General features: G+C 41.0%; 7 protein-coding genes across 8 annotated transcripts; 3 read left to right on the top strand and 4 right to left on the bottom strand.

The window, feature by feature from the left end:
• The first annotated feature begins 295 nt into the window (after nucleotides 1-295).
• Nucleotides 296-6,209, top strand: LOC108815875 (DExH-box ATP-dependent RNA helicase DExH3). Its single transcript, XM_018588397.2, has 19 exons — nucleotides 296-791; nucleotides 972-1,126; nucleotides 1,217-1,304; nucleotides 1,401-1,634; nucleotides 1,719-1,814; nucleotides 1,924-2,112; nucleotides 2,233-2,392; nucleotides 2,483-2,613; nucleotides 2,691-2,861; nucleotides 3,024-3,296; nucleotides 3,442-3,636; nucleotides 3,801-4,004; nucleotides 4,178-4,247; nucleotides 4,347-4,495; nucleotides 4,644-4,952; nucleotides 5,041-5,100; nucleotides 5,188-5,340; nucleotides 5,421-5,531; nucleotides 5,614-6,209. Exons 1-19 carry the CDS (start codon nucleotides 531-533, stop codon nucleotides 6,100-6,102), a joined length of 3,498 nt encoding a protein of 1,165 aa, XP_018443899.1. The 5' UTR covers nucleotides 296-530; the 3' UTR covers nucleotides 6,103-6,209.
• Nucleotides 6,210-6,257: 48 nt separating this feature from the next.
• On the bottom strand, nucleotides 6,258-8,378 carry LOC108815878 (3-ketoacyl-CoA synthase 11). Its single transcript, XM_018588401.2, has 2 exons — nucleotides 8,248-8,378; nucleotides 6,258-8,045 (listed from the first exon to the last, which is right to left on the bottom strand). Exon 2 carries the CDS (start codon nucleotides 8,033-8,035, stop codon nucleotides 6,482-6,484), a length of 1,554 nt encoding a protein of 517 aa, XP_018443903.2. The 5' UTR covers nucleotides 8,036-8,045; nucleotides 8,248-8,378; the 3' UTR covers nucleotides 6,258-6,481.
• A 112-nt stretch (nucleotides 8,379-8,490) lies between these two features.
• On the top strand, nucleotides 8,491-9,877 carry LOC108815880 (uncharacterized). Its single transcript, XM_018588403.2, has 4 exons — nucleotides 8,491-8,730; nucleotides 8,980-9,073; nucleotides 9,201-9,305; nucleotides 9,403-9,877. The coding sequence occupies exons 1-4, from the start codon at nucleotides 8,552-8,554 to the stop codon at nucleotides 9,670-9,672; spliced, it is 648 nt and encodes a 215-aa protein (XP_018443905.2). The 5' UTR covers nucleotides 8,491-8,551; the 3' UTR covers nucleotides 9,673-9,877.
• On the bottom strand, nucleotides 9,732-12,093 carry LOC108815879 (vacuolar protein sorting-associated protein 36). Its single transcript, XM_018588402.2, has 8 exons — nucleotides 11,379-12,093; nucleotides 11,094-11,300; nucleotides 10,759-10,852; nucleotides 10,637-10,694; nucleotides 10,474-10,543; nucleotides 10,218-10,353; nucleotides 10,050-10,134; nucleotides 9,732-9,970 (listed from the first exon to the last, which is right to left on the bottom strand). The coding sequence occupies exons 1-8, from the start codon at nucleotides 12,000-12,002 to the stop codon at nucleotides 9,910-9,912; spliced, it is 1,335 nt and encodes a 444-aa protein (XP_018443904.2). The 5' UTR covers nucleotides 12,003-12,093; the 3' UTR covers nucleotides 9,732-9,909.
• A 1,089-nt stretch (nucleotides 12,094-13,182) lies between these two features.
• On the top strand, nucleotides 13,183-17,918 carry LOC108815876 (phospholipid-transporting ATPase 1). Its single transcript, XM_018588398.2, has 6 exons — nucleotides 13,183-15,239; nucleotides 15,321-16,282; nucleotides 16,370-16,493; nucleotides 16,572-16,791; nucleotides 16,882-17,340; nucleotides 17,436-17,918. Exons 1-6 carry the CDS (start codon nucleotides 13,760-13,762, stop codon nucleotides 17,653-17,655), a joined length of 3,465 nt encoding a protein of 1,154 aa, XP_018443900.2. The 5' UTR covers nucleotides 13,183-13,759; the 3' UTR covers nucleotides 17,656-17,918.
• Nucleotides 17,881-20,693, bottom strand: LOC108815877 (histone-lysine N-methyltransferase, H3 lysine-9 specific SUVH1). Of its 2 annotated transcripts, none has more exons than XM_018588399.2 (3): nucleotides 20,538-20,693; nucleotides 18,277-20,341; nucleotides 17,881-18,176 (listed from the first exon to the last, which is right to left on the bottom strand). In XM_018588399.2, the coding sequence occupies exon 2, from the start codon at nucleotides 20,337-20,339 to the stop codon at nucleotides 18,342-18,344; it is 1,998 nt and encodes a 665-aa protein (XP_018443901.1). In that variant the 5' UTR covers nucleotides 20,340-20,341; nucleotides 20,538-20,693; the 3' UTR covers nucleotides 17,881-18,176; nucleotides 18,277-18,341. The 2 variants fall into 2 exon arrangements, with proteins under 2 accessions (XP_018443901.1, XP_018443902.1); XM_018588400.2 differs by having other exon boundaries at nucleotides 18,277-20,349; nucleotides 20,538-20,690.
• Nucleotides 20,694-23,021: 2,328 nt separating this feature from the next.
• On the bottom strand, nucleotides 23,022-25,784 carry LOC108818015 (histone-lysine N-methyltransferase, H3 lysine-9 specific SUVH1). The gene is made up of 2 exons (XM_018590862.2): nucleotides 23,396-25,784; nucleotides 23,022-23,273 (listed from the first exon to the last, which is right to left on the bottom strand). Exon 1 carries the CDS (start codon nucleotides 25,401-25,403, stop codon nucleotides 23,415-23,417), a length of 1,989 nt encoding a protein of 662 aa, XP_018446364.1. The 5' UTR covers nucleotides 25,404-25,784; the 3' UTR covers nucleotides 23,022-23,273; nucleotides 23,396-23,414.
• Between the last annotated feature and the right edge of the window lie 228 nt (nucleotides 25,785-26,012).

The following is a 26,012-nucleotide window of genomic DNA, read 5'->3' as shown; positions in this document are numbered from 1 at the left end:
GTCTAGGAAATTTAGCTAAAAGTGTATAAATATTATGAATATTATTACTTTTCAAAAAGTAACATGTCTAATATATAAATTAAATATAATTTAACTTTTTCATAACCAATTATAAAATATTAGCAATATTTAATTAGTAACATAGTTTTTAATAAATATAAAATATGCATTAAAATATTATTTTGAATTAATTTATTTCTACTTAGAACTACTTATACTAGCTAGTAGTATTTTTGATTTGTCACAAATTTATAACCAACAGGTGATTAGTAAAAAACTCAATAATGACCAAAAAAAACTCGATAAGCCAGAACAAATGAAAATTCATAAACCCTAAACCCTCACAAGTTCGATCCGAAGTCACAGAGACCCGTTCGCTCTCTGACCAATTCCGTCTGAGAGAGAAGAGAACCCATTTGAGTTGGGAGCTGAGCGAAGCAGAAAGTAACCTCCTTTGCCTCAAAAAGCAAACGATTGAAGACGGGCGAGGTGGAGAGAACCATGCCTCATCGTCCATTACGCTTCCCAAAATGCGTTTCACAAAACGAATAAGCAGCCTCTTCCTGTCGCAGGCCACCAAGCTTCCTACTCGCTCTCTGCTGGGAAACCCATCTTTATGCAGGTCTTATTATAACGTCGGCGCTCCGATCTCCACGTCTCTGATTTCGAGCCGGAGTGGTGGTGATGCTGCTGTCACGGGATTGACCTACCATATACGTTGCCGTTTCATCGGGTACACCGCGGAACAGTTCTCGGATGATGAGTACGAGTGTGAATTCGAGGAACATAAGGTTCGTGTGTGTTTTGTTTCAAGTTGGTGAATGAAAAGTTGGAGCTTTTTAGACATTTTGGTTCAGACAGTTGTGATGTTCTGTTTCTTGGTTACTCTCTGTTTGAATTTTATTCTTTCTTTTGTTTTTTTAAAAAGGGAAAATGATTTGATGCATAATGGCATAAAACTGGTTTTATAGGCTTCATCTTCTGTGGCGAATGTTGATGAATGGAAGTGGAAGTTAGGCATTCTGTTGGCCAATGATAGCGAACGAGAGATTGTTTCTAGAGATAAAAGAGACCGAAGGGATTATGAGCAGATCTCTAACCTTGCCAAGAGAATGGGTCTTTACAGGTGTGTAGACAAAGCAGGCGTTTATTTGGTCAATAGTCTATTACTTTTCATGGACAATGTGCTGACCTTATCCTTGTTTCTTTGGAAAAGTGAGATCTATGGAAAAGTGGTTGTTGCAAGCAAGGTTCCTCTTCCTAACTACAGGCCAGATTTGGATGATAAGCGACCACAACGGGAGGTTAAAAGTGCCTCCCTTTGTTTACCGAAAACCATAAAGCTCAATTCTTTTTTTGTAGTATTATCTGCTTAAGTTGTAGTGCATGTCATTGTGCAGGTGGTACTTCCTTTGAGTTTGCAGAGAAGGGTAGAGGGACTACTCCAGGAACACCTTGATAGACAGCAGCTAAACTTAGGAAAGGCTAATGAAAATGAGGCTGATTCTCAACTTCCTAAGCAGACTGAAGAACTTCCTGATGAAAGCTCTGATGCGTTTCTCGATGGTTCTGTTATGGAGAAGGTACTTCAGCGGAGGAGTATGCGGATGCGCAATATGCAGAGAGCCTGGCAGGTATATTACTGAATCATCTTTACCTGTGGCCCTCGTATCTCACTACATTACTTTATCTTTACCTGTTGTCTGGTTGAATAATAGGAATCACCTGAGGGGCGTACAATGCTGGAATTCCGAAAATCTTTGCCTTCATTCAAGGACAAAGCAAGACTTCTTCAAGCTATTGCTCGGAACCAGGTAAAGTTACACAGATGATAATCTTGGCATTGCTTCTACAATGCATGTAAACTTGCTTTCGTTGTACGTCTACTAAGGTCTGCTTGAATGATGCCTTTAACATTCTCAGGTAATAGTGGTATCTGGGGAGACTGGGTGTGGTAAGACAACTCAACTGCCACAGTACATTTTGGAATCGGAGATAGAGTCTGGTCGAGGAGCATTCTGCAACATCATTTGTACACAACCTCGGAGGATATCTGCCATGGCAGTTGCAGAAAGAGTGTCTGCTGAGAGAGGAGAACCTCTTGGTGAAACGGTAAGCCAAGATGCTTAACTTTCATATGGACATCAATTTATAGGTTGTTTCCTTACTGGGATCAATAGTATAAGTCTTGTTTATTCTTGATTTCATACCCAACATATAAGTTTTTGGTAGGTTGGGTTTAAAGTTCGGCTAGAAGGAATGAGAGGGAAGAATACCCAACTTCTGTTCTGTACAAGTGGTATTCTTCTCAGACGACTGCTTAGTGATCGAAATTTGAATGGCATAACACATGTTTTTGTTGATGAGATTCACGAAAGGGGAATGAATGAAGGTACACATACTCTATATATTGAATATATGTTTTAGGTTTCTGTCAGCTGAGTCTCACAATTGTTTATGTCTCTCGCTTCTATGATTGCAGATTTCTTGATAATAGTGTTAAAGGAGCTTCTTCCACGGCGTCCAGATTTAAGATTGGTTCTTATGAGTGCCACTTTGAATGCTGAACTCTTTTCTAACTATTTTGGAGGAGCACCTACAATTCACATTCCAGTTAACAACTTCTCCTCTTCCTCACCCTACTCTTGACGCTCTGGATAGAGCCTGAACTTACAGTTTTTTTTTTCCAGGGCTTCACACATCCAGTGAAGGCACATTTTTTGGAGGATGTACTGGAAATGACGGGATATAAGTTGACCTCTTTCAACCAAGTTGATGATTATGGCCAAGAAAAGACTTGGAAAACGCAAAAGCAGTTGATGCCACGCAAAAGGAAAAACCAGATCACTTCTCTTGTTGAGGTACTTGGCTAATTTGTTTACGTAAAATGGAAATTCTCTAGAACTAAGACCACCTCTAGCCTCAAATGATAGGTCAAATTGTACAAACTATGTTTTCTGAGTCTTTCAATAACATAAACTTCACATAGGCTGTGTTCATTAGTCTTTCTTTGAAACTTGCAGGAAGCTCTGAGCAAGTCAACTTTTGAAAGCTATAGCTCGAGGACTCGTGATTCACTCTCGTCTTGGATGCCTGATTGCGTAGGATTTAATCTTATTGAGGCTGTTCTCTGTCATATATGCCGCAAAGAACGTCCAGGAGCTGTATTAGTGTTTTTGACAGGATGGGATGATATTAGCTCCCTGAGGGACCAAATTAAAGCACATCCCCTCCTCGGGGATCCCAATAGGGTCTTGCTGTTGATGTGCCACGGTTCAATGGCAACTGCTGAACAGGTAAATTTTTATCTCCTCATGCGTCAATTTGTTTCCTTTCAGTTTGAGTCGTGATTCATTGATTTATTGTTTCCTAGCATTGGCTTGGAACAACTGCTGATTCATGATTTCTATATTTATATATATTTCTTTGATGATTATGTAGAGACTCATTTTCGAGCGAGCACCTCCTAATATTCGCAAAATTGTTCTTGCTACAAACATGGCAGAAGCTAGTATTACAATAAACGATGTAGTTTTCGTGGTTGACTGTGGGAAGGCAAAAGAGACCACCTATGATGCTTTGAACAATACACCTTGTTTGCTACCCTCATGGATATCTCAAGCTTCTGCTCGACAGGTGTTCTTACACTTGCATTCACAACATTTACTCCCTTTCAAATGATTTCAGTGCATGATCACTAGTGTTGTAATTTTTCAGAAACATTTCTTTCTGGTGCATCTTTTTTAAAAGCTCTAAAGCTGTCACTCATTGCCCTACATTTCCCCTTGTTTGGTCTTCAGAGAAGGGGTAGAGCTGGTCGTCTGCTTCCGGGAGAATGCTATCACCTATATCCTAAATGCGTGTATGAAGCTTTTTCGGAGTATCAACTTCCTGAACTTCTGAGAACTCCTTTAAACTCTCTCTGCCTGCAAATTAAAAGTCTTCAGGTTGAAAGCATTGCAGAGTTCTTGTCAGCTGCACTTCAGGCTCCAGAGCCTTTGACCGTAAGTGACAGATAAATGCCTTTCTGGATCCCACAAGTTGTCTTGTTAGTTGTTGTTACTAGTGACAACTTTTATTAATTATCAGAAATGTTGCACATATAAGATATGATTCTTATTGCAGCGTGTTTCTTATGGATCAAGATTAGTCCAAATAACTGTCAATATCATGACAGGTTCAAAATGCTATTGGATTCCTGAAAATGATCGGAGCACTGGATGAGAAGGAAAATCTGACGGATCTTGGTTTGTGCTCTAAGTCCTGTCCTAAACATGTTTCAAACTTTTTCTGATCTATCATGACTGACTCTCCTGCTTGCTTTCTTTTTGATTTGTTCAAACTAGGAAAACTCTTGTCGATTCTCCCAGTTGATCCAAAGCTGGGGAAAATGCTCATAATGGGTGCCATCTTCCACTGCTTTGATCCGATCCTGACAATTGTATCAGGGCTCAGTGTCAGAGATCCTTTCCTTCTGCCTCAAGAAAAAAAAGACGTAAGTATAAAGTTTCATGGATGAAAGTTCCTTTTTTTTTTTTCTTATAATGAATGTACTGAATGGTTGATTAATTGGCAAATAACTTTTCTCAAGGAATCTGTGGTTAAAAATCTTAGCAAACTGATGATTCGTTGCTTTATTTTAGTTAGCTTTATCAGCCAAGTTGAGATTCTCAGCAAAAGACTACAGTGACCATATGGCACTAGTTCGTGCCTTTGAAGGGTGGAAAAACGCTGAAAGAGAAGGATCGGCTTATGAGTACTGTTGGAGGAATTTTTTGTCAGCTCAGACGCTTCAGGCGATACATTCTCTGAGGAAGCAGTTCAACTATATCCTGAAAGAAGCTGGCTTAGTACATGATGATTCAGCTCTCAACAACAAGCTAAGTCACAATCAGTCTCTGGTTCGCGCTGTCATTTGCTCTGGCTTATTCCCTGGAATAGCATCTGTTGTGGTAAGTCTTTAAGTAACCATGTCTCCTTGCTTCTGTTCTGTCACATGAATCTAATGAAATTACCGTGTTGTCCTTTTTCTTTGTACAGCACAGAGAGACTTCCATGTCGTTCAAGACAATGGATGATGGCCAAGTATCACTATACGCGGTGAGCTTCTTCAATTATATATTCCCAAAAACCATTTCTTGAGTCTTTCTTTACTTAAATGGTTCTTTTACTATCTCTATGTTTCAGAATTCTGTTAATTCGAGGTTCCCGACGATTCCATACCCTTGGCTTGTCTTTGGAGAGAAAGTAAAGGTCAATGCAGTGCTCATAAGAGACTCCACCGGTGTCCCTGATTCCAGTTTGATCCTTTTTGGTGGTGCACTGAGCACCGGAGTACAGGTGATTCCTCTCGTATTCACCTTTACACGAGTCAGATTATTGAATACCCACGGGATTGAATCTCTTGTGTTTGTTTCCAGGTGGGACATCTTAAAATGCTTGACGGGTACATTGACTTCTTCATGGATCCAAATTTGGCAGACTCCTACGTGAAGCTGAAGGAAGAACTCGATAAGCTTCTTCAGAAAAAGGTGAGTTTATTTTGTTCAAAGTTTCAAATAACAGTGTGTGAAGTGTAGCTTGTAACACCGTAAGTCTTTTCACGATATGCAGCTTGAAGATCCAAGTGTGGACATTCACAAAGAAGGCAAGTACCTGATGCTCGCAGTTCAAGAACTTGTGGCTGGCGACCAATGCGAAGGGAGATTCGTGTTCGGCCGTGACACAAAGAGGCCAAGCCAACCGCAATTAGCAGGAGGAGAGAACAAACTCTCCAAAGACGGGACGAACCCGAAGAGTCTTCTTCAGACACTTTTGATGAGAGCTGGACACTCACCTCCAAAGTACAAGACCAAACATCTGAAGACAAACGAGTTTAGAGCACTCGTGGAGTTTAAAGGAATGCAGTTCGTTGGGAAGCCTCAGAGGAACAAAACGCTCGCTGAGAAAGATGCAGCTGTTGAGGCCTTGGCTTGGTTGACTCATACCTCTGATAATAGTACTGACCAATACAGTGGTGACGCAGATTCTCCACCTGATGTTACTGATAACATGCTTAAACTCCTTGGTGGAAAACGGCGCAGACGGTCCAAAGGCAAGTAGTTGAACTTGAAACCTCTGTGTCTTGTGTATGTGAGCTTTTAAAGATACTTTAGAAACCAAAGCAGATAGATACAATATACAACTTTATTCATAATCTTTTAAGAAAATTATAGCGTCATTTAGTGGGTAAAGAATACATAAATACAAAGTTCATCTACAAAATTGTTCTGAAATTTATTTTAAACCCAAAAAGGAGGAAATAATGTTAAAAAAAGGTTGGTAAATTTGCCAACCAATCAAGAACAAGCTAAGCTCATTAGGAAGAGAAAATGGAACAAAAGCAGAATCTCAAAGATAAGAAAACTCAAGAGAACATGGAAACAAAACAAAAACAAGAGAGGTCTCTTCAGAACAATACACAACGCTGGCTGAGTGGTTTCTAGATTGTTGCGTGTGTGGGGACATCAACCGGGAACTCATGAATCTCATCCATCCATGGGTTCTTCTCCTTTTTAGGATTTACAGACCTCACTGCTCTCCAAACCGAGCTGTTGCACTTAAACCCTGAACCAAAAGCAATCTGCCAGATCCTATCACCTTTCTTGATCCTTCCTTTAGCCTCACTATACGCTAACTCATACCACAAAGAGCTACTTGACGTGTTACCAAAACGGTAGAGCGTCATCCTCGAAGGCTCCATGTGCCAATCAGAGAGCTTCAAGTTCTTCTCCAGCTCATCGAGAACAGCTCTTCCTCCCGCGTGGATGCAGAAATGCTCAAACGCTAGTTTGAAGTCCGGGATGTACGGCTTGATCTTCATCTTGAAGAGTTTCCTTCCCACCAACGTCGCAAAGAACAGGAGCTGCTCAGATGTCGGCAGAACCAGTGGTCCCAACGTCGTGATGTTCGTCTTCAGAGCATCACCGGCAACAGCCATTAGATCTTTGGACAGTGTCACACCAACCTTACTCGTGGAGTCCTCTTCTTGAGTTACGCAGCCAAAGCATTTATCATCAGCTCCCTTGTGCGTCCTGACCGTATCAACAAGCTCGTACTTCGATCTCCTCCTGTCCCATCGTTTGTTCGAGAGAAGAATCGCCGCACCTCCCATTCTGAAAAGACAGTTAGAGACGAGCTTCGACCTATCGTTCCCGAAGTACCAGTTCAACGTGATGTTCTCCATGCTGATCACCATAGCATAAGTGTTGGGGATGGAGTGGAGGAGATGCTTGGCGAGATCTATCGAAATCAACCCCGCGCTGCATCCCATTCCTCCCAAGTTGTAGCTGAGTATGTTACCACGGAGCTTATAGTGGTTAACAATCATAGCGGATAGAGAAGGAGTAGGGTTGAACAAGCTGCAGTTAACAATCAAGATCCCAATATCCTTAGGATTCACATTGGTCTTAGCAAGAAGCTCATCTATAGCTCCAAACATCACAGCCTCAGCTTCCTTTCTCGCTTCCGCCATGCAAGGATTCGGAGGAACGTTGAGGACAGCCTGAGGCAAGTAAGTCGACTCCCCAAGCCCCGAACGCTGGAGAATCTTCCTCTGGAACTCGAGATTCTCCTCGGTGAACGAGCCGGTGAGTTTGGACCGTTCCATGAAGATCTTCTTGGTGCATTTGCGAGCATCGTCGGGTTTGTAGCAGGAGAAGTCGACCAAGTAGACAGGACGGGGGCGAGTCATGACGTAGATGGTGGTTATGAAGACGAGGAGAGCCGAGCAGAGGACCACTGAGATGAGATTGTACTGGAGATGCTCCCAGAGGGTGGCGAGATCCTTGCGGGAGAAGGTGGAGACCTGAGCAGCGATGAGGAGGAGGAGAGGGGAGAGGAGGAGGTACATTCCGTGCGTGATGAGGTAATGGTAACCTAGCTTGACGTACTTGAGCTTCACGGATTTTTTGAAATCAGGGAGGTTCCGATCAGATGATGGTGATGATTCTCCTCCCCTCATCATCAATGGTCTCTTCTCCTCCACCGCAGACATAGCTTCCCCCCTAACAGTTTCAAAAACGATACAGAGATCCATTAAAGATTCATACTTTTTTCACATCAATTAAACTAAAACACGTAAACAAGATCGGACTCGGAATGCATTAACAAGACGTGAGTCGCGCGACTTGGATGCGTATTGAAGTTAAACGACCGATCCCTTTGCTTCAGACATCTGATATAAAGCAGAAGGAAACAGAGTCTAACCTGAAGATGCAGAACTCTTGTCGCCGCTCACGGAGAAAACGAGGAGAAGGAAGGAGAGAGATTGATAAGAATAATTCTTCCAGGAATCTTTCAAAGGCACTACTTTGAAAACGCAGACCACCAGATTGGTCGGAACTCTAATAAGCCAATCATTTGAAAAGTCAAACCGCCTAAACCGATTTTTAATAGTTAATAACCGGACTCGGTATAAAAGCGATCAAATTTAACGGTTTAACTTATTACTGAGATTGGTTTCTCTTTTCTCTCTGTCGTGTTTGAGAAGTTGAAAGAGAGTCTAGGAGAGATGAGTGCCGAAGATTTTCAGAAGAAGGTTTCAATCAGTGATCCCATCGACGGGAAAATGGAAATCGAATGTGTTGGGTCTAGTAGCTCCACGGGGGTAGCCTCTCGAACCCTGGTTTTGCTTCGGAGATTGCTTGAGATTCAGGAGCGTCGAGCCCAGGCCTACGCCAAACTCAAAAGGTTCCATCTTTGGACTGTGTTTATTTGCTATTAGAGTTATCCTAAACCATTGTCATGGGGATGCTTTTACTTGGTGATTGTTATTGAGAGATGTTTGGAGTTAGTAACTGATAGTGTTGTTGAGGAAGAGATGTCTCAATAAAAGTTAAGATTTTTACATGTTTTGGTTACTTCATATGTTACACTACTACAACAGTTAAGATCATTCTCTGTTAATGTGGCTATGTTTTTCGAATTTCATTTATTCAGAGGATTCTCAGAGTATGTGGAGACTAGTGGTGAAGCACTTTATCAGAAGCTGTGCAGCGAGATTACTGCTGAGTTCAACGAATGCTCCAAACAAGTAGGCATTATTGTTGTCTGAATTTTCTTTTTTTTTCTTTCTTTTGCGTGGTGACTTTCACAATGTTGTTCGAAGAACATATACGGTGTTAAAAGATTGCGCCTTTGTTTGATGGGGAATAACGCAGGTGCGCGAAATGGAAACTCTGTTTCTGAATCCAGAAGTTGGAAGATCGGATCTTGCTCAACTGCTCAGCGACATTCAAACTCAGGAGAAGCAGAAACTGCATCTGGTTTTCAATCCTATTTACCAACATATATAAACTGTTAACTTGTTGGACGGAACAAAAGTTTCTTACTTTAGTTCCTCGTTTTTTTATTTTCTTGCAGACGGTCACAATACAGGTACTGAAGAAGGCAGGGAGGCCGTCAGAACGGATGCTCACACATGAGAACTGCAAGTTCAAGAAACCGATGCAGCACGAGTGTGTTCATCTTCATGAGATCACTGAAGCTGCAGGAACAGAGGAAGCAGAAGCGGATGCTGAGTTCGACAACGCTTTAAAGGAAGCTATTAGAGGAGTGCAAGACGCTGTGACTTGCATCAATGAGTATTTGGAAGACATTAGGTACGAGATTGCAGCCCTTGAAGCCGATTAACTGTGTCCCAATCTCTTCACTTATTTACCATTCGACAGTCAACTTGATGTTTTTAGAAGGATGTGCAAATGGGATTTGTTATTCTCAAAGTTATCTTTTAGATTGTCAGGCTTGAAGCTCTGTCTGGCGGATATAAATACAGAATAGCAAATTCAAAACTTACAAAAAAAAGCACACTATTTTGAAGTGAAACAATGTTTTGATCCTTTTGTTTGCATGTGTACACATCAAATACTGTCATACGGACAACAAAGTAGTCGCTTTGACCCATTCACCGTATGTCCCAAAGTCCTTCACGCTGCCAAGCCCAAAGGTTTATTAGTTTCTCACTGAGCAACACAACGGGAAAAACATCTATGGTGTGCTATTTGACTTACAAATGGAGATTGGTCAAATCGAACTCGTGAAACAGGTTGAAATAAAATCGAAGCCCGTCTGGGCTCATGTCTCTACACAGCAGACCTGATCAAAACAAAACAAATGGCAGCGTGAGAATCACATAGCTCTTATGGTATCCGGTTTCTACGAGCTGGGGTTCTGATTACCTTTGGTCTCTGCAGATAGTAGATGTTCCTTGGCCATTGCTGGAGCGATTTTCAATGTCAAAGCTGCATCACTAGCAGTGACTCCGGTTCTTAGAGTTTCGGTTTTAGTCACAAGCGTTCTGATTCTACTCATAACCTACATGGCCAGAAAAGTATTTCATCAGAAGGATGGGAAAAAAGAACAGCGTTCCGTAGCAAGAAAAGTGAGAACAGGATCCAAAGCAGTAAGCTTAATAAATATGAGACTTGAGAGTACCTCCTCGTCACTATGGGACTTGTTCTGGATGACCTTCACACCGCTATCAAACTTCCGTAGCATTACTGGACTACCAATCATAACACATGAGCCACAGTCAATATTTCTACAGACTGTCTTCTTTAAAAATAATCTACGAGGAAAGATTCAAGAAAAGACATACACATCAAATTTCTCCCAGAGGGTACAAGCTTGCCACAGATCGTCTGGAGAAATCAACTCTGATGCAAAGAAAGATTTCAGATTTACAGGCGTTAAAACATTGTAGATAACAAAAGGTCCAACCTGTTCCCCGAGCACGATTGAAGTGGTAATACATATCAGTAAGGCTGATCATCCCACCAGCTTGTTCTAATGGGATTCTGACAAAATCCGCCAACTGCAGGTATGGTAAACAAGTTTATTTTGAAGGACGTCAAGAACAAGAATTCCCCCACAATCCAACACAATTTGTAGTAGGTGCACACAAATTAAAAGCTAAACAGTTAAAAGGTTTCTCTAGTATCTCTACTAGGGCAGTGGTAGATTGTTACTATTAGTAACAATCATAGAACATAAAAGCTAATGATAATGACAGAAAAAATATATATCTTTAGTTGCAAAACTAAGAGGAAGAGAACCTGGCGAGACAACTCCTGATGGTACAAGGCTCCAGCAGATTCCTTAGTAACAGGGGAGATAATACCAACGCTCAACATCCACTGTTGCATTTCTTCTTTAGACCCCATCTCCTCATCATCACCTGATCCGTTCTGGCTACTACTAGGAGCAGACAAGAGCTTTTGCCGCATTTTCTCCGCCAGACTCACCATCTCTTTAGCCTTACTCTGTAGTAAACACCAACAAAACAAAGAGTTTCAATCAAACAATCAATAAAGTTTTCAACTTTGTATTCACAATAATACCATAAGAGCATTCAAATCCTGAAAAGCATCTTGCAAGCTCTTATCAGTGCTCTCCCACTGCTCTTGCTCTTTCCTCAGTATCCCAGCCAATCCCACCATCCTCACCGTTCCATCGTTCCCGTACAAACCCTGCGCAACAGTTCCAGCTCCTGTCCCCGAGCCCGAGGCCTCGCTCTCCCTCTTCTCATCTTCCTCCCAAGCTCTCCCCCTCCAACACTCCCAGAACTTGGTCAAAAACCCATCGAAATCACCCTTCCCCCTGAACACAATCGTCACGACGACAACCGAATCCACCTGGAACCGGATCCGAGGGGAGTGGAACATGGACTTGATGGACTTCTTATGGGAGAAGATGTGAGTCACCGAGGCGAGAGGGAGTGAAGAAGGAGGAAGGGAGGCGTTTGACTGAGAAGAAGAAGGGATCCATATGAGACGATGAGTGGTTAAGATCAGGTTTCCGGACCTCAGGGAGGCGAACCGCGGCGGATCGTCTTCGGAATCTAGGTCGACGGAGGAGAGGAGGAAACACTCGACTTCGTTGCGGCGGAGCACTGGTCTTCCGCTCGTTGTCACCTCCGCGTTGTGGAACAAACCGTCGGGTCCGATTGTGCTTTCACCGGCCATGGAAGAAGGCGGAAGATGCCCAATCAGAGATTGATCATATAGCTTTCCGGCGACGGTTGGTCAGAGAGAGATTCAACGGCAGAGAAGACCCAAACCACGGTCGTTTTAGTGTTTTATATCTCAGTCATTATTTATCTCACCTACACTGTTCACAGCCCAAACAACATTATTCAAAAACTTTGTTAGAAGCACTGTGAAAAGCCCAATAGACGGTTTGGCCTCATAGCGAGCCCAAGATCTCTAAGAATAAAAAAAATATTAAAAAAAAAATTAAGAGCGTGGAAATCGTTTTCTCGAAGTAGTTGTTAGATAGGTCTGGGTGGCCATGTGATGTGAGACTCACTCACTAGCTGAATTGCGTTGTCTTTCTCTTTGTTTATTTAAGGAAACTTCAGGTTTAACAAATTGGTTTCTTTGACGTGTTTGAAACTAATTTTAAATTTTAGTGTTTTTTTTTGTTTTTTTATAAACATTCACATCAATTACCGTTTCAAATAACAACTCTATCAAATGAATTAAACAGTCTTAGGCCTTATTATCCACTGTGTAGAAGCATTACGATCAGGCTGATTACGATGGTAACTATACATATATTTTTTTTTTTTGTAAACTAGTAACTATACATATTACATTATATATACCCTACAATATGATGTCAGAAAACAATTTTTAAAAAATGATGTCAAAAAGAAAACAAAAAAATATATACCCTACAATACGTGCAAGCTCAGAACAAATGTATGATGTGGACCATCTCAGAATTCATGCTAGGCATTGAATTATATTTGTTTGCACGAATTTAATTTCTGTTTTGTTCATTAGTGTAGTAAACTTTTTATGTATCCAATCTCCAGTATCATATAGTATATACTAAGCCAAAGAAAAAAAACCATCTAAAATCAATTGCATGTTTATATACTTTTCTTTTCATACAAATTCATAATTTTCTGAATGACAAACAATATTGAATTATCCAAAGCATCAAAATTCAAACGTCAAATATTGGGTACTCAAATATTTATGACTATTATATTGAGCGAAATAAATAATTTGGGTAATAGTAATACGGTGGCTCAAAAAAAGTCATATGTTAGTTCTAGAAGCGCTGCTCTGGGGCCAACACGACATGGTTCCTCCTGTGTGTTTTATTTGTGCCTAAATTTTCAAAGTAGTTTAAATTGAATAAAAGATTGGTCGAAGTCGCCAGCCATTGGCGACTTCTTCTTCTTCTTCTTCCGACCTACTCCTGTTCTTCGTCTCTAGATCTCTCTCTATCTCACAAGTCGTCTCCTTGTCGTTCCTTTCTTCGTCTTCGTTAAGACGGAAAACTCACATTTAATTAGCATTTATCTTTCCTCTTTCTCCTCTCATTTTATTCCTTGTTTAAAAAATTTATTTCCTCTGCTTCTTCGTATTCGCTTACGTCACCTCTCTTCACCTCTTTGGTTGATTTATTTTGGCGCAAACAAAAAGAAAAGCGAAAAATCTCAACGATCCGGATCCACCCAAAATTAAGCTCAGAGCAGAGGGTCAATCAATCAATCTCCCCGCATCAATTCCCATTCTTGTGTCGTGTCGTAAAGGTTGGGCCTTTTTGTCTCTCCGATTGAGGATCTCTCTCCCTCTCGATCTGCCCCCCAAAACAAAAAGGTCCATCATTTCGCTGGATCAAGGGGGTGGGGGTTTTTGAGCTCGAATCATCCCTTTGAGGTTCTGTTTCAAATGAACCCGTAAAGTTCCCTCCTTTTTTTTCATCCATGGAGAACTCGATCGACAAACCACCGCCTCATCCTCATCATCATCGCAACGATTCCATTTCTTCGAGATGGAGCCTCTCTTCCAAAGACCCTTCCCTCAGAGAAGTCACTTTCAACGATCCAGGATCAAAGCGCATCCGCCACGGATCAGCCGACTCCGAGATGCTCACCATGTCTCAGAAAGAGATCAAAGACGAGGACGCTCGTCTTGTTTACATCAACGACCCCGACAAAACCAACGAGAGCTTCGAGTTCACTGGCAATTCCATCAAGACAGCAAAGTACTCTGTCTTCACCTTCTTGCCTAGGAACCTCTTCGAACAGTTCCACAGAGTCGCTTACGTTTACTTTCTTGTCATAGCCGTGCTCAACCAGCTCCCTCAGCTTGCGGTTTTCGGTAGAGGCGCGTCCATCATGCCGCTCGCGTTTGTTCTCCTTGTCTCTGCTATTAAAGACGCTTACGAGGATTTCAGGAGGCATAGGTCGGATAGAGTCGAGAACAATAGGCTTGCTTTAGTCTTCGAGGATGGTCAGTTTCGAGAGAAGCAGTGGAAGTATATTCGCGTTGGGGAGGTTATCAAAGTTGTGTCTAACCAGTCGCTTCCTTGTGACATGGTCCTCTTGGCCACGAGTGATCCCACCGGGGTTGTATATGTTCAGACGACTAACTTGGATGGAGAGTCTAATCTGAAGACGAGGTACGCCAAGCAGGAGACGCTTCAGAAGGCTAATGATCTGGAGACGTTTGATGGGTTTATTAAATGTGAGAAACCGAATAGGAACATATACGGGTTTCAAGCGAACATGGAGATCGATGGGAGAAGGCTCTCTCTTGGACCTTCTAATATTATTCTCAGAGGATGTGAGCTCAAGAACACTGAGTGGGCCTTAGGGGTTGTTGTCTACGCTGGCGGCGAGACGAAAGCTATGCTTAACAACTCAGGAGCGCCGTCCAAGAGGAGTAGGCTGGAGACTCGGATGAATCTAGAGATCATTCTGCTGTCTTTGTTTCTCATCGCCTTGTGTACGACCGCGGCCGCCACGGCTGCTGTGTGGTTGAGGCGGCACAGGGATGACCTGGACACGATTCTCTTTTATAGGAGAAAGGACTACTCGGAGAGGCCAGGAGGGAAGAATCATAATTACTATGGTTGGGGTTGGGAGATATTCTTCACTTTCTTTATGGCGGTCATCGTGTACCAGATCATGATACCCATTTCTCTCTACATATCCATGGAGCTTGTCCGTATTGGTCAAGCGTACTTCATGACTCGAGATGATCAGATGTACGACGAGTCTTCGAATTCAAGTTTCCAGTGCAGGGCTTTGAACATAAACGAAGATTTGGGGCAGATTAAGTATTTATTCTCTGATAAGACTGGTACTCTCACTGACAACAAGATGGAGTTTCAATGTGCCTGCATAGGAGGTGTTGATTACTCTGACTGGGAGTCTGAGCATGCTGGTTACTCCATTGAAGGTAAAGAAAATATTTTCTTTATAAACTTTTGTGCTGTTAAAGAGTAGTACGTTATTGATTGATACTTTTATCATGCTACAGTTGATGGAAATATTTTGAAGCCAAAGATGAGGGTGAGAGTTGATCCTGTGCTTCTTGAATTGACGAAAAATGGCTATGCAACCAAAGAAGCAAAACGTGCGAACGAGTTCTTCCTCTCGCTGGCAGCTTGCAATACAATTGTGCCGATCGTTACCAACACATCTGATCCCAATGTAAAGCTGGTAGATTATCAAGGGGAGTCCCCTGATGAACAAGCGTTAGTCTATGCAGCAGCTTCATATGGTTTCTTGCTCATTGAGAGAACCTCTGGTCATATAGTTATTAATGTGCGAGGAGAAATGCAAAGGTATAATGTTTTGGGATTGCATGAGTTTGATAGTGACCGAAAAAGAATGTCGGTGATACTGGGATGCCCCGACATGTCGGTGAAACTCTTTGTAAAAGGTGCAGACTCATCCATGTTTAGTGTCATGGATGAATCCTACGGCGACGTTATAGAAGAGACCAAGAGACAACTTCATGCCTACTCCTCTGATGGTTTGAGAACTCTTGTTGTTGGGATGAGAAAGCTGAACGATTCAGAGTTTGAGCATTGGCGTTCTTCGTTTGAGTCGGCAAGCACCGCCTTGATTGGTAGGGCAGGATTGCTAAGAAAGGTTGCTGGAAACATCGAGACTAACCTTAGGATAGTAGGAGCCACTGCGATCGAAGACAAACTGCAGCGTGGTGTCCCGGAAGCAATAGAGTCTCTGAGAATCGCAGGGATAAAAGTATGGGTCCTGACTGGTGACAAGCAAGAAACTGCCATATCTATTGGCTTCTCATCGAGGCTACTGACAAGAAACATGAGGCAGATTGTGATAAATAGCAACTCGTTGGATTCTTGTCGGAGGAGCTTAGAAGAAGCAAACGCCAGTATTGAAAGTAATGACGAAAGTGTAGCTTTAATTATTGACGGTACCAGTCTCATATATGTACTCGACAATGATCTTGAAGATGTGGTAAGTTAAATTTTGATGAAATACTCTGATACTGACCACTCTTTCATAGTGGTGTAACTAACTACTCAAGTTTTTTTTGCAATGCAGCTCTTCCAAGTGGCATGTAAATGCTCTGCGATACTCTGCTGCCGTGTTGCTCCTTTCCAGAAAGCTGGAATCGTTGCACTTGTAAAGAACCGGACTTCCGACATGACTCTCGCCATTGGTGATGGTAATGGCTCCCCTCTCTTTCTGCCTGAACCAGCTTCTTTGTTTTATTTCTCTCACCCTTCCCATTTGCTTTTGACAGGTGCCAATGACGTCTCCATGATCCAAATGGCTGATGTTGGGGTAGGGATCAGTGGCCAAGAAGGTCGCCAAGCTGTGATGGCATCTGATTTCGCAATGGGACAGTTCAGATTCTTAGTTCCGCTATTGCTCGTCCATGGACACTGGAATTACCAAAGGATGGGCTACATGATACTATACAATTTCTATAGAAATGCAGTTTTCGTTCTAATTTTATTTTGGTGAGTTTACCGTCTTTACTGCCCTTTTTATTCCAAGCCGTCTTAAACAATCACCACGGACTACTAACCTTCACAACCAATTTCACATAGGTACGTTTTGTTTACTTGCTACACATTGACAACGGCCATCACGGAATGGAGTAGTGTCTTGTACTCAGTCATATACACATCAGTTCCTACAATAATTATCGGTATTCTTGACAAAGACCTCGGAAGGAGGACTCTTCTCAATCATCCTCAGCTCTACGGTGTTGGCCAGAGGGGAGAGGGATACTCCACAACGCTCTTCTGGTATATGATGTTTGACACAATCTGGCAAAGTGCAGCCATCTTCTTCATTCCTCTCTTTGCTTATTGGGGCAGTACCATCGACACGTCGAGCCTAGGAGATCTATGGACCATTGCTGCAGTTGTGGTTGTCAATCTTCACTTGGCCATGGATATAATAAGATGGAACTGGATCACTCACGCAGCCGTATGGGGATCCATTGTTGCAGCTTGTATATGTGTTATTGTGATCGATGTTATACCCACACTCCCTGGTTACTGGTAAAACTTCTTCCTCTCATTTTGTTAATGCAAATTCTGGATATAGAAAGCCTTAATAAGTTCTAATGTTTTTTCCTTTTATGGCTGTGAAACAGGGCAATTTTCGAAGTGACCTCGACATGGATGTTCTGGTTTTGCTTGCTTGCCATTGTTGTGACGTCATTGCTTCCTAGATTCGCTATTAAGTATCTCTGTGAGTATTACAGACCTTCAGATGTTCGGATTGCTAGGGAGGCTGAAAAGCTTGGAACTTTCATAGAACCCCAAAGCATGGAAATTGAAATGAACCAAGTTGGGGATCCTGTAAGGAGATAATATCAGGAAAGGGCAACATCTCTCAAATCAAAAATTCTTTTATACAACACCCTTCAGCGGAAGTAAATACAAAAGATTATATATTCCCATTTTTCCCCACCTTGGTTGCTTACTATTTCAAAGAGTAGGTTTTGTTTGATTGTAGTGTAACAATGTTGTTACATAAATCTCTGGCTGTAATTCTCCACTTTGTTGTAACATACCCACAAGCTTTACTTTGTAAAGAGAAAGAACATCGAGATTTGATCTTATTTCGTCGTTAATCAGTTCCTAGTTCGATAATTGCCTTACAAAAGTTTAGTCCAGCTACAAACTTAAATACAAAAAAAAAAACAAGATACAGGTTTGTCCTTAAAACAATCCGACTACTATTAAGATTACATATCCAACAGGAGACAAACATGAGAGTATATCTTCCAGAATCTGAGAAATAGACAAAGGTCTTATGATTATGAAGAGAGAGATCAAAGGGAGTCTTTAAAACATTTGTGGCCACCAAAAGGAGTCATTTCAAAAGATCCCTGCCAGATAAACAAAACCAGCGGTCCCATCTTTTTAAGCATATTCACATATCTATAAAGATTCAGTAGATAAAACAACATATAGGAAAGAGATACTGACCTGTTCCATTCATAATCATCTGCCTCCAGTTGTTTACTAGAGGGAGGTAGATTTTCTAGCCATTATCAACCAAATGAACCACGGCAAAACTCTGATCCGCAAAAGCATTTTTTTCTACCATATATAGGGTTACCATTTTGAGTTCCGCTCGGTCGAGTAACACCATAATCGTAAGTTAACTCAGTCATGGGAGGGATGTGTGACATAGCAAAGAAGGCCACTTGCAAGAAGAGCTGACCGTTATTTTCATAACTAATAGGCTGCCAGAAAACATTAGGGGAGCAACTGTGGTTCATGAATCGTGCAACGTTCCCAGCATTCTTAGCACTGATTATAAGAGGCAGTGGGAGTTCAGGTACTTCAGACATCTCCTCAGAAGCTTCTTCGTCTGCTAAGCCAAGCTCATAGTTCCATCTGAAAGGGGTATAGACACGGGTTGTATCAAAGGTATAATCATCATCAGCCATCATCGTTTGCTGCTGCACCTTCGACTTGTCTTTGGCCTCACCTGCATATATACATATAAACGAACCAGCACGAATGGGATCCCACGACCGCAAGCCCCATCCTCTATTCACTGTCTTGAAAACTTCAAGCTTCACTTTTATTCCCATTTGAGTCACCTTGCTTTTGCAAGCCGAGCACGGGCATGATGGGCTGCATTCATGTATCAAAGACTTGCGGCTAACTAGTACTCCATTACCGCAGTAAGGGAAATCACCTCCATTTTTCCTTATGCAATGACAGTCCAAGTTCCCTGGTTTGCAGGAGTTGCTACAATTGCATCCAACAGAAGGCTGTGTCAGCTTAAACGACTCTGAGTAATTCACAGTTGTGGAGTAGGTGAAATAAGGAGGGCCGTTCTCGGCATCAACGTCATTCACAAGCGAAACGCCTATGCTTTCAACCCCGGAAGTGAGATCAGGGAGAATGAGTCCTTCCCTTGAAGGCAAACCGGCCTTCCACTTCTGTATCGCAATCCAAGAAGCAAAGGCAGGAGGCTGACCAGGAGCTCTCACTAGTTTATACTTAAAAGTGTTGTGTCCTGACTTCCCTTTCTCTACCCATGACTCTTTGATCTCATAGAGCCCATCATAAATATAGATCTTAGCACTCTGAGAAGCTTCTTTCAACCCCCTTATTACCCTAACCGGACTGTTCCTAAGCAGGCTCTTCTCCAATGCGAGATTACCCCTTTCTAGCTTCTGGTCAGAGGTTTGCTTCTCTTTATCAGCATTACCACCGCCCTGACCAGTATACACCAAAACATCAGGGTTACCTTCGTCGTTATCGTAATAACCAGAAGACACAATGCTAGTGGCGATAGGCTCTTCTCCTGTTTCTCCCTTGACAAGCAGATAGTCAATGCCAGCCATCGACGGAGAATGCAACCCAACCAAACACATCTCAAACCTGAAGAAGAACACGTCACCGATCTCAACACCAGGAACAACGCCAGGTCGCTTCTTGGTGTTGGTCCTGACCCCTCTGCTCATACAAATAGATCCCGCTTTCAAATCACCACGTTTGATAGTCCCACTAACCGCTTCCTTGGCATCTTCCAGCTGAGAAAACCTTCTCCTCAACGCATCAAACCGCATGACCACACTCATCACCACCTTCCTATTGCCATTCTCTCTATCAGCCACGGTGATCCCGCTCTCGAAATTCTCAGGACAGACAAGCGGAGCACGCTTCTGTTTAGGGATCTTTCTCTTCACAGTCGAACCCTCAGGTGGCTGCTCCTCCACGTCCCCGTTAGATGTTGTTGTGTCAGGAGACCTGAATGTCCTCAGAGGAGTAACCAACGAAGGTTCTGAGTTGTTGTTACGAGGCTGTGGTGGATTCTGAGCTTGATTGAGATCAGGAGTGTGCTGGTTCGCTGCTTGAGAAGAGCTAAAGGGATAGAAAGGAGAGAATCCAGGAGGAAAAGGTCCAAAAGGAGGTGCACAGACAAAAGGGGGAGCTTGGTTTCCGTTGGGGAAGACAGGTCTTAGAGTACGCAATGGTTTGATCTCCAACACTCTCGTCTTATCAGTGTAGCTTCCAAAGTTCCCTTCCATAGCTGCAACACTCAAAATTTCCAAAAAAAAAAGATATGATTTTTATATGCAAAATGGGGAAAATGAACAGTCTTTAGCAGATTAATCTACTCTAGACTACTAACTAAAGATCAGAGAGAACCTATCATTCATCGTAGATTCAAAGATGTACAGTAACACCAACCTAGAAAGCTTCTAACTTTGAAATAAATTAAAAACCTGAAAATTTCGGACTTGCAGATCGAAATGCTCCGTGAGATTAGGGTTTCCGAAACGAGAGAGACAGGAGGAGAAGAGCAAGAGGGAAACAAATAAGAGCATTAAAGTTTCCAGCTTTGGTAAGAAATATATTTAACATTAACACTTAGTATTAGTATTAACATCTTTGATTCTTTTCTCAAAAAAAAAAAAACATCTTTGATTTGATTTTTTCACTCTACATCTGTAACAGTTGGAGAAGAAGACGCTTAGATTAACCGTTGGATCAGAACTATTTGATCTTTAGCCGTACGATGATCTAATCTGACTGGGATACCTACGTAGCAGGTTTCGGTTTCGTCCTCCGTACTTGTATTCCTTCTTTTCGTGATGTAACGACTTTTGGGAGCTTTTGTCGGTTGCCGGTTTTTCACACGTGTAAAAGATGGCTGTCGTTTGCCTTTAGCTCAGTCTAGGAGTGTCGAAATGAAAATTATCTTATGAGCTAACTTGCTTCAGCTCATTTTTTCATGAACATGATGAATTTATCTTTTGTAGTCATTTAATAAATAAACTTAAATAAAATTATAAGTTATATTAACGATTTTTAACTAATATGAGCTGTAGTTTAGTTTTATTTCCATTTTTAATATTATTTTTTTATTTTATAAAGTTTTAAACTCAATTCCAAAACTCTATTCTTTAACTCTAAATCTTAAAGTCTTAGATTAGTTAATCCTATGACATAAGTATATATTTACTTCTTTAATAAAATATTTTGGTCATTTTGATCCTTAAACAAATTATATTTGTGAAAAAAAAAATTTGGGGCTATCCTAGTGTATTTTTCTTTATAAACTTTAACTTTTAGAAAAAAAATAGTATTTCAAATACCTTTTAGATACATATATTTTTATCTGAGTAATTCAAATAGTTTGATTATTTATGGATAAACAAGGTACAAAAATAATCAAAACCAAATCGAATCTGATAATTTTTGGATAGTTATTGATTCATGCCATAACTATATGATCCTAACGGAAACGAGTTTTGGAAAAACTAAACTAACAAAAACGAAAAATCGAATGTCGCAGCTTAATCTTTGAGGTCAAATTGAATACTGAAGTTTACCAAGCTGAACTTACTAATCATGTAACCAATCTGTAATTAAGATCTAGATTCAAAAAAAAATAGATTTTGACATACGCATCTATACATATGTATTTTTTACTATTTACTTTTTATGTCATTATTATATATCATCTATCTCGAAAGCAGAGTAGAATTCATTCAAAAGAACTTGGTGGTCTTAAAAATTGTTTGGGGGAGGGGGGAATTCTCTTAAGAATAAAGAAGAAGAATTGAATCTCAGAGGAGTGGATCTAATACAAAGACTATTTCCATATAAGTAATCATATAACTAATAGTATTTTATATATATCATCATATAAATAATTATATATATTATATTTTAATATAAAATATAAAAACTATAATTTAAATTGGTGTTTGAAATTGGTTTTGTATTTTACTTTTTTATATACTGAAAACATTTTTCATTATGGTTGTTATTAGAAAACATTTTAGTAAACATCAATTTTGAATATATGTATATTTTAGATCAATTTTTGATATAAATCAATTTTAAATTATTATTTTGATTTAAAATATGTATATAAACTTTAAATTTTGTTTTATGATTATTTTAGATAAAAGATGTTTTTAGATAATTAGATCTAGTCATTTTATATATTTTAAAACTGTTTCAGATAGATATTTTTGATAATATAATGAATATATAACTTTTTAATAACATAAAACTTTTTTTTAATATACTCTTTTGTTTAAACACTAATTTTCATTGAATAGTGGAATATACAAAAGGGAAGAAGGAGCTACATCAATCATAAGGAAACATATCCTAAACAAAAAGATGGCTAAGCCAAAAAGGATAACCAACAGCTATATATGATTGAAATAGATCTTCCTTGATCACACTTTTGGCTATAAGCTTGGCACCAATTATATCTTGATAACAGTGGAAAGACACTTTCCAATCTAGAAAATGGTGGAGCCAACCTAATAAGTGAGTAGAGTAGAACTTAAGAGAAGGCCAAGCTGAAAGTTTAGAGATAGCACCAATAAGATCAGTATCATCGAGGCAAAGATGATAGCAATGAATTTAAGATGCTTCATATTTTCAATAGTCCATCTCTAACTTTCAAAAGATGCTTCAGGCTTACTAGGTACTCCAACAAAAGACCTTCTACCATGCATTAAAACTCTACCTTCGTTGTTCCGAAGAATTCATGAAGCTCCACTTTGATGATTTTCTTTATTCCAAGCTGAAGCTATATCACATTTAATATATTCTTATCGATGTTTTCAAACAATGTTATTTTTTTTTTTAATAATATAGATAGAAATCCTATTCTAACAACATAACAATGACGAAATGGTTTTTTGGTGTAACCATGTTAATTCTACTGTTTTCTGTGTGGGTGATAGTGGTTTAACTGATTATCATAGTCATCAAATCTTTTAATCAAACACAGGCAGGCTAGTAGTTCCCAACTTCCCATAGATTTAGTCCTAAAAACAATCTGAAAAAAACATATCCAACAGGAGAGAAACCAATGAGGATACATTTCCTAGATCAGAGAAATAGATAAGGCTTTGATGGGATAGAAGCAGGAAGAATCCATCACAGCTTGCGTCTTATGCCGTTGAAGAGAAGGCTTAAAAGAACACTATACCCTGTCACACCAAAAACAGTCACTTCCACTAGTCAGGAACTCAAACACTTCGCCTTAACCAATCCAGAGATCATGAATATAGATAGATTCAATAGATAATAATAAAAGCGCAGGGAAACAAACCTTTTTCACGTTTTTATCATCAACCAAATGAACCACGGCAATACTCTGTTCCGCAGAAGCACCTCTTTTTACCATATATAGGATTGCCATTTTGAGCTCCGCTTGGTCGTGAAACACCATAGTCATAAGTTAACTCAGTCATGGGAGGGATGTGTGAGATTGCAAAGAAGGAGACATGCAAGAAGAGCTGACCGTTGTTCTCATAACTAACCGGCTGCCAGAAAACATTAGGGGAGCAACTATGGTTCATGAACCGAGCAACATTCCCAATATTCTTAGCACTGATTATAAGAGGCAGTGGGAGTTCAGGTTCTTCACTCATCTCCTCAGAAGCACCTTCGTCTGCTAAGCCAGGCTCATAGTTCCATTTGAAAGGGGTATAGACACGGGTTGTATCAAAAGTATAATCATCATTACCCATCGTCTGCTGCACCTTCGACTTGTCTCTGGCCTCACCTGCATACACACATATAAACGCACCAGCACGAATAGGATCCCACGAGCGCAAGCCCCATCCTCTGTTCACCGTCTTGAAAACTTCCAGCCTCACTTTCACTCCCATTTGAGTCACCTTGCTTTTGCAGGTCAAGCACGGACAAGACGGGCTGCACTCATACACCATAGGCTTGCGTCTAACTAGAATATCATTCCCTGTGTAAGGGAAATCACCTCCGTTTCTCCTTATGCAGTGACACTCCAAGTTCCCCGGTTTGCATTTGTTGCCACAAGCGCATCCACTAGAAGACTGCCCCGTCGTCGTCAGCTGAAAAGACATGGAGTATTTCACCGTTGTGGAGTAGGTGAAATAAGGAGGACCATTCTCGTTATCAACCTCGTTCACAAGCGAAACAGCTATGCCTTCAACACCGGAAGTGAGATCAGGGAGGATGAGTCCTTTCCTCGAAGACTTACCCGTCTTCCACTTTTGGATCTCAGTCCATGTAGCAAAGGCAGGAGGCTGACCAGGAGCTCTCACTAGTTTATACTTGAAGGTGTCGTGTCCTGACTTCCCTTTCTCTATCCACGCCTCTTTGATCTCATAGACCCCATCGTAAACATAGATCTTAACCCTATGAGTAGACTCTTTCAATCCCCTTATCACCCTAACCGCACCGTTCCTATGCAAGCTCTTCTCCAACGCGAGGTTACCCCTTTCAAGCTTTTGGTCAGATGCTTCCTTGTCTTTATCAGCATGACCACCCTGACCGGTATATATCAGAACATCCGGATTAACATCACTATATCCCGAAGAGACAATGCTGGTGGCGATAGGCTCCTCTTCGTTATCTCCCTTGACAACCAGATAGTCAATGCCAGCCATTGACGGAGAATGTAACCCGACCAAACACATCTCAAACCTGAAGAAGAATATGTCCCCAATCTCAACACCTGGAACGAGACCTGGTCTCTTCTTGGTGTTTGTCCGGACCCCTCTGCTCATACAAGTCGACCCTGCTTTCAGATCAGGGCGTTTGATGATCCCGTTAACTGCGTCCTCCGCATCCTCCAGCTGTGCAAACCTTCTTCTCAACGCATCAAACCGCATGAGAACACTCATCACCAGCTCCCTATTCCCATTGTCTCTCTCGGCCACGCTGATCCCACTCTCGAAGTTAGCAAGCTGACGCCGTTTAGGGATCTTTCTTTTCAAAGTAGACCCCTCAGGTTCTATGTCTCCATTAGACGTTGTATCAGGAGATCTAAATGGCCTCAAAGAAGTAACCAACGAAGGCTGCTGTTGAAGTGGAACAAGAGGCTGATGTGGAGTTTGAGGTGGAACCTGAGGCTGATGTTGAGGTGGGTTTTGAGCTTGAGAGAGATCTGGTGTTTGTTCGTTCACTTGAGACGAGGTAAAGGGATAGAGAGGTGAGAATCCAGATGGAAAGGGACCAAAAGGAGGTGCGCAGACAAAAGGGGGAGTTTGGTTTCCGTTAGGGAAGACAGGTCTTAGAGTACGCAATGGTTTGATGTCCAACACTCTTGTCTTATCAGTGTAGTTCCCTTCCATAGCTGCAGAATCAAATCAAAGCTTCCTTGTATTCAAATGGTGAACCTTTCTACTTCTTCTCTGTTTCTTCACAGATTAACCTAACTACGAAACAGCTTCTACTATCAAAGATCGGAGATTTTCAACACATGCAATGTATAGAGAGCCCATCATTGCAGATTCGGAGAAGAAGAGAAAAAAAACACTCTTTGTTCAGTCTCTAGTTTTCTCCGTTTACAGATTCAAACAGAGAGAGAGAGAGAGAAAGCCAAAAAGGTTAAAACTTTACATAGAAACCTGGAAGGTTTCGCAACCCTTTGATCTCTGATTAGGGTTTCGAAGATTGTCGCCGTCTCCGTTTGAGTTCGTCATGTGAAGAAGTTTAGTTGCATTTGCCACTACTTCATGAGTTAACCTTGTAATGTTGACCAAATCAAAAGAGTATTCTTGTAAATTTTAATTAGATAGTTTCCCTTCAACTCTTACGTCCTTGTAAATTTGTGCCTTACCTTCTTTTATGATCATTTAAGTCCAAACTGGAAATCAAATCAAATTAAAATTGGTTTGGTTTGGGTAATGAAATCTCTTGGTTAATCGGATTTATTTTCAAATCATCTTTATATATAAAGA

Source organism: Raphanus sativus, chromosome 7, assembly GCF_000801105.2.
Source record: "Raphanus sativus cultivar WK10039 chromosome 7, ASM80110v3, whole genome shotgun sequence".
NCBI lineage: Eukaryota > Viridiplantae > Streptophyta > Magnoliopsida > Brassicales > Brassicaceae > Raphanus > Raphanus sativus.
The sequence above is the reverse complement of the archived record's forward strand: the minus strand, read 5'-3'. Positions and strand labels throughout refer to the sequence as shown.

Coding starts and splice junctions, on each gene's coding strand:
- LOC108815879 (XM_018588402.2), bottom strand. CDS start 12,002: ATGGCCGGTGAAAGCACAATCGGACCCGACGGTTTGTTCCACAACGCG. Junction 10,853..11,093: donor ATCAGGAGTTGTCTCGCCAG/GTTCTCTTCCTC, acceptor CCATACCTGCAG/TTGGCGGATTTTGTCAGAAT. Junction 9,971..10,049: donor GATTTGACCAATCTCCATTT/GTAAGTCAAATA, acceptor TGGGCTTGGCAG/CGTGAAGGACTTTGGGACAT.
- LOC108815875 (XM_018588397.2), top strand. CDS start 531: ATGCGTTTCACAAAACGAATAAGCAGCCTCTTCCTGTCGCAGGCCACC. Junction 4,248..4,346: donor GGAAAATCTGACGGATCTTG/GTTTGTGCTCTA, acceptor TGTTCAAACTAG/GAAAACTCTTGTCGATTCTC. Junction 4,496..4,643: donor TGCCTCAAGAAAAAAAAGAC/GTAAGTATAAAG, acceptor GCTTTATTTTAG/TTAGCTTTATCAGCCAAGTT.
- LOC108815876 (XM_018588398.2), top strand. CDS start 13,760: ATGGAGAACTCGATCGACAAACCACCGCCTCATCCTCATCATCATCGC. Junction 15,240..15,320: donor TGCTGGTTACTCCATTGAAG/GTAAAGAAAATA, acceptor ATCATGCTACAG/TTGATGGAAATATTTTGAAG. Junction 17,341..17,435: donor CCCACACTCCCTGGTTACTG/GTAAAACTTCTT, acceptor GCTGTGAAACAG/GGCAATTTTCGAAGTGACCT.
- LOC108815878 (XM_018588401.2), bottom strand. CDS start 8,035: ATGTCTGCGGTGGAGGAGAAGAGACCATTGATGATGAGGGGAGGAGAA.
- LOC108815877 (XM_018588399.2), bottom strand. CDS start 20,339: ATGGAAGGGAACTTTGGAAGCTACACTGATAAGACGAGAGTGTTGGAG.
- LOC108818015 (XM_018590862.2), bottom strand. CDS start 25,403: ATGGAAGGGAACTACACTGATAAGACAAGAGTGTTGGACATCAAACCA.
- LOC108815880 (XM_018588403.2), top strand. CDS start 8,552: ATGAGTGCCGAAGATTTTCAGAAGAAGGTTTCAATCAGTGATCCCATC. Junction 8,731..8,979: donor GCCTACGCCAAACTCAAAAG/GTTCCATCTTTG, acceptor TCATTTATTCAG/AGGATTCTCAGAGTATGTGG. Junction 9,074..9,200: donor TCAACGAATGCTCCAAACAA/GTAGGCATTATT, acceptor GGAATAACGCAG/GTGCGCGAAATGGAAACTCT.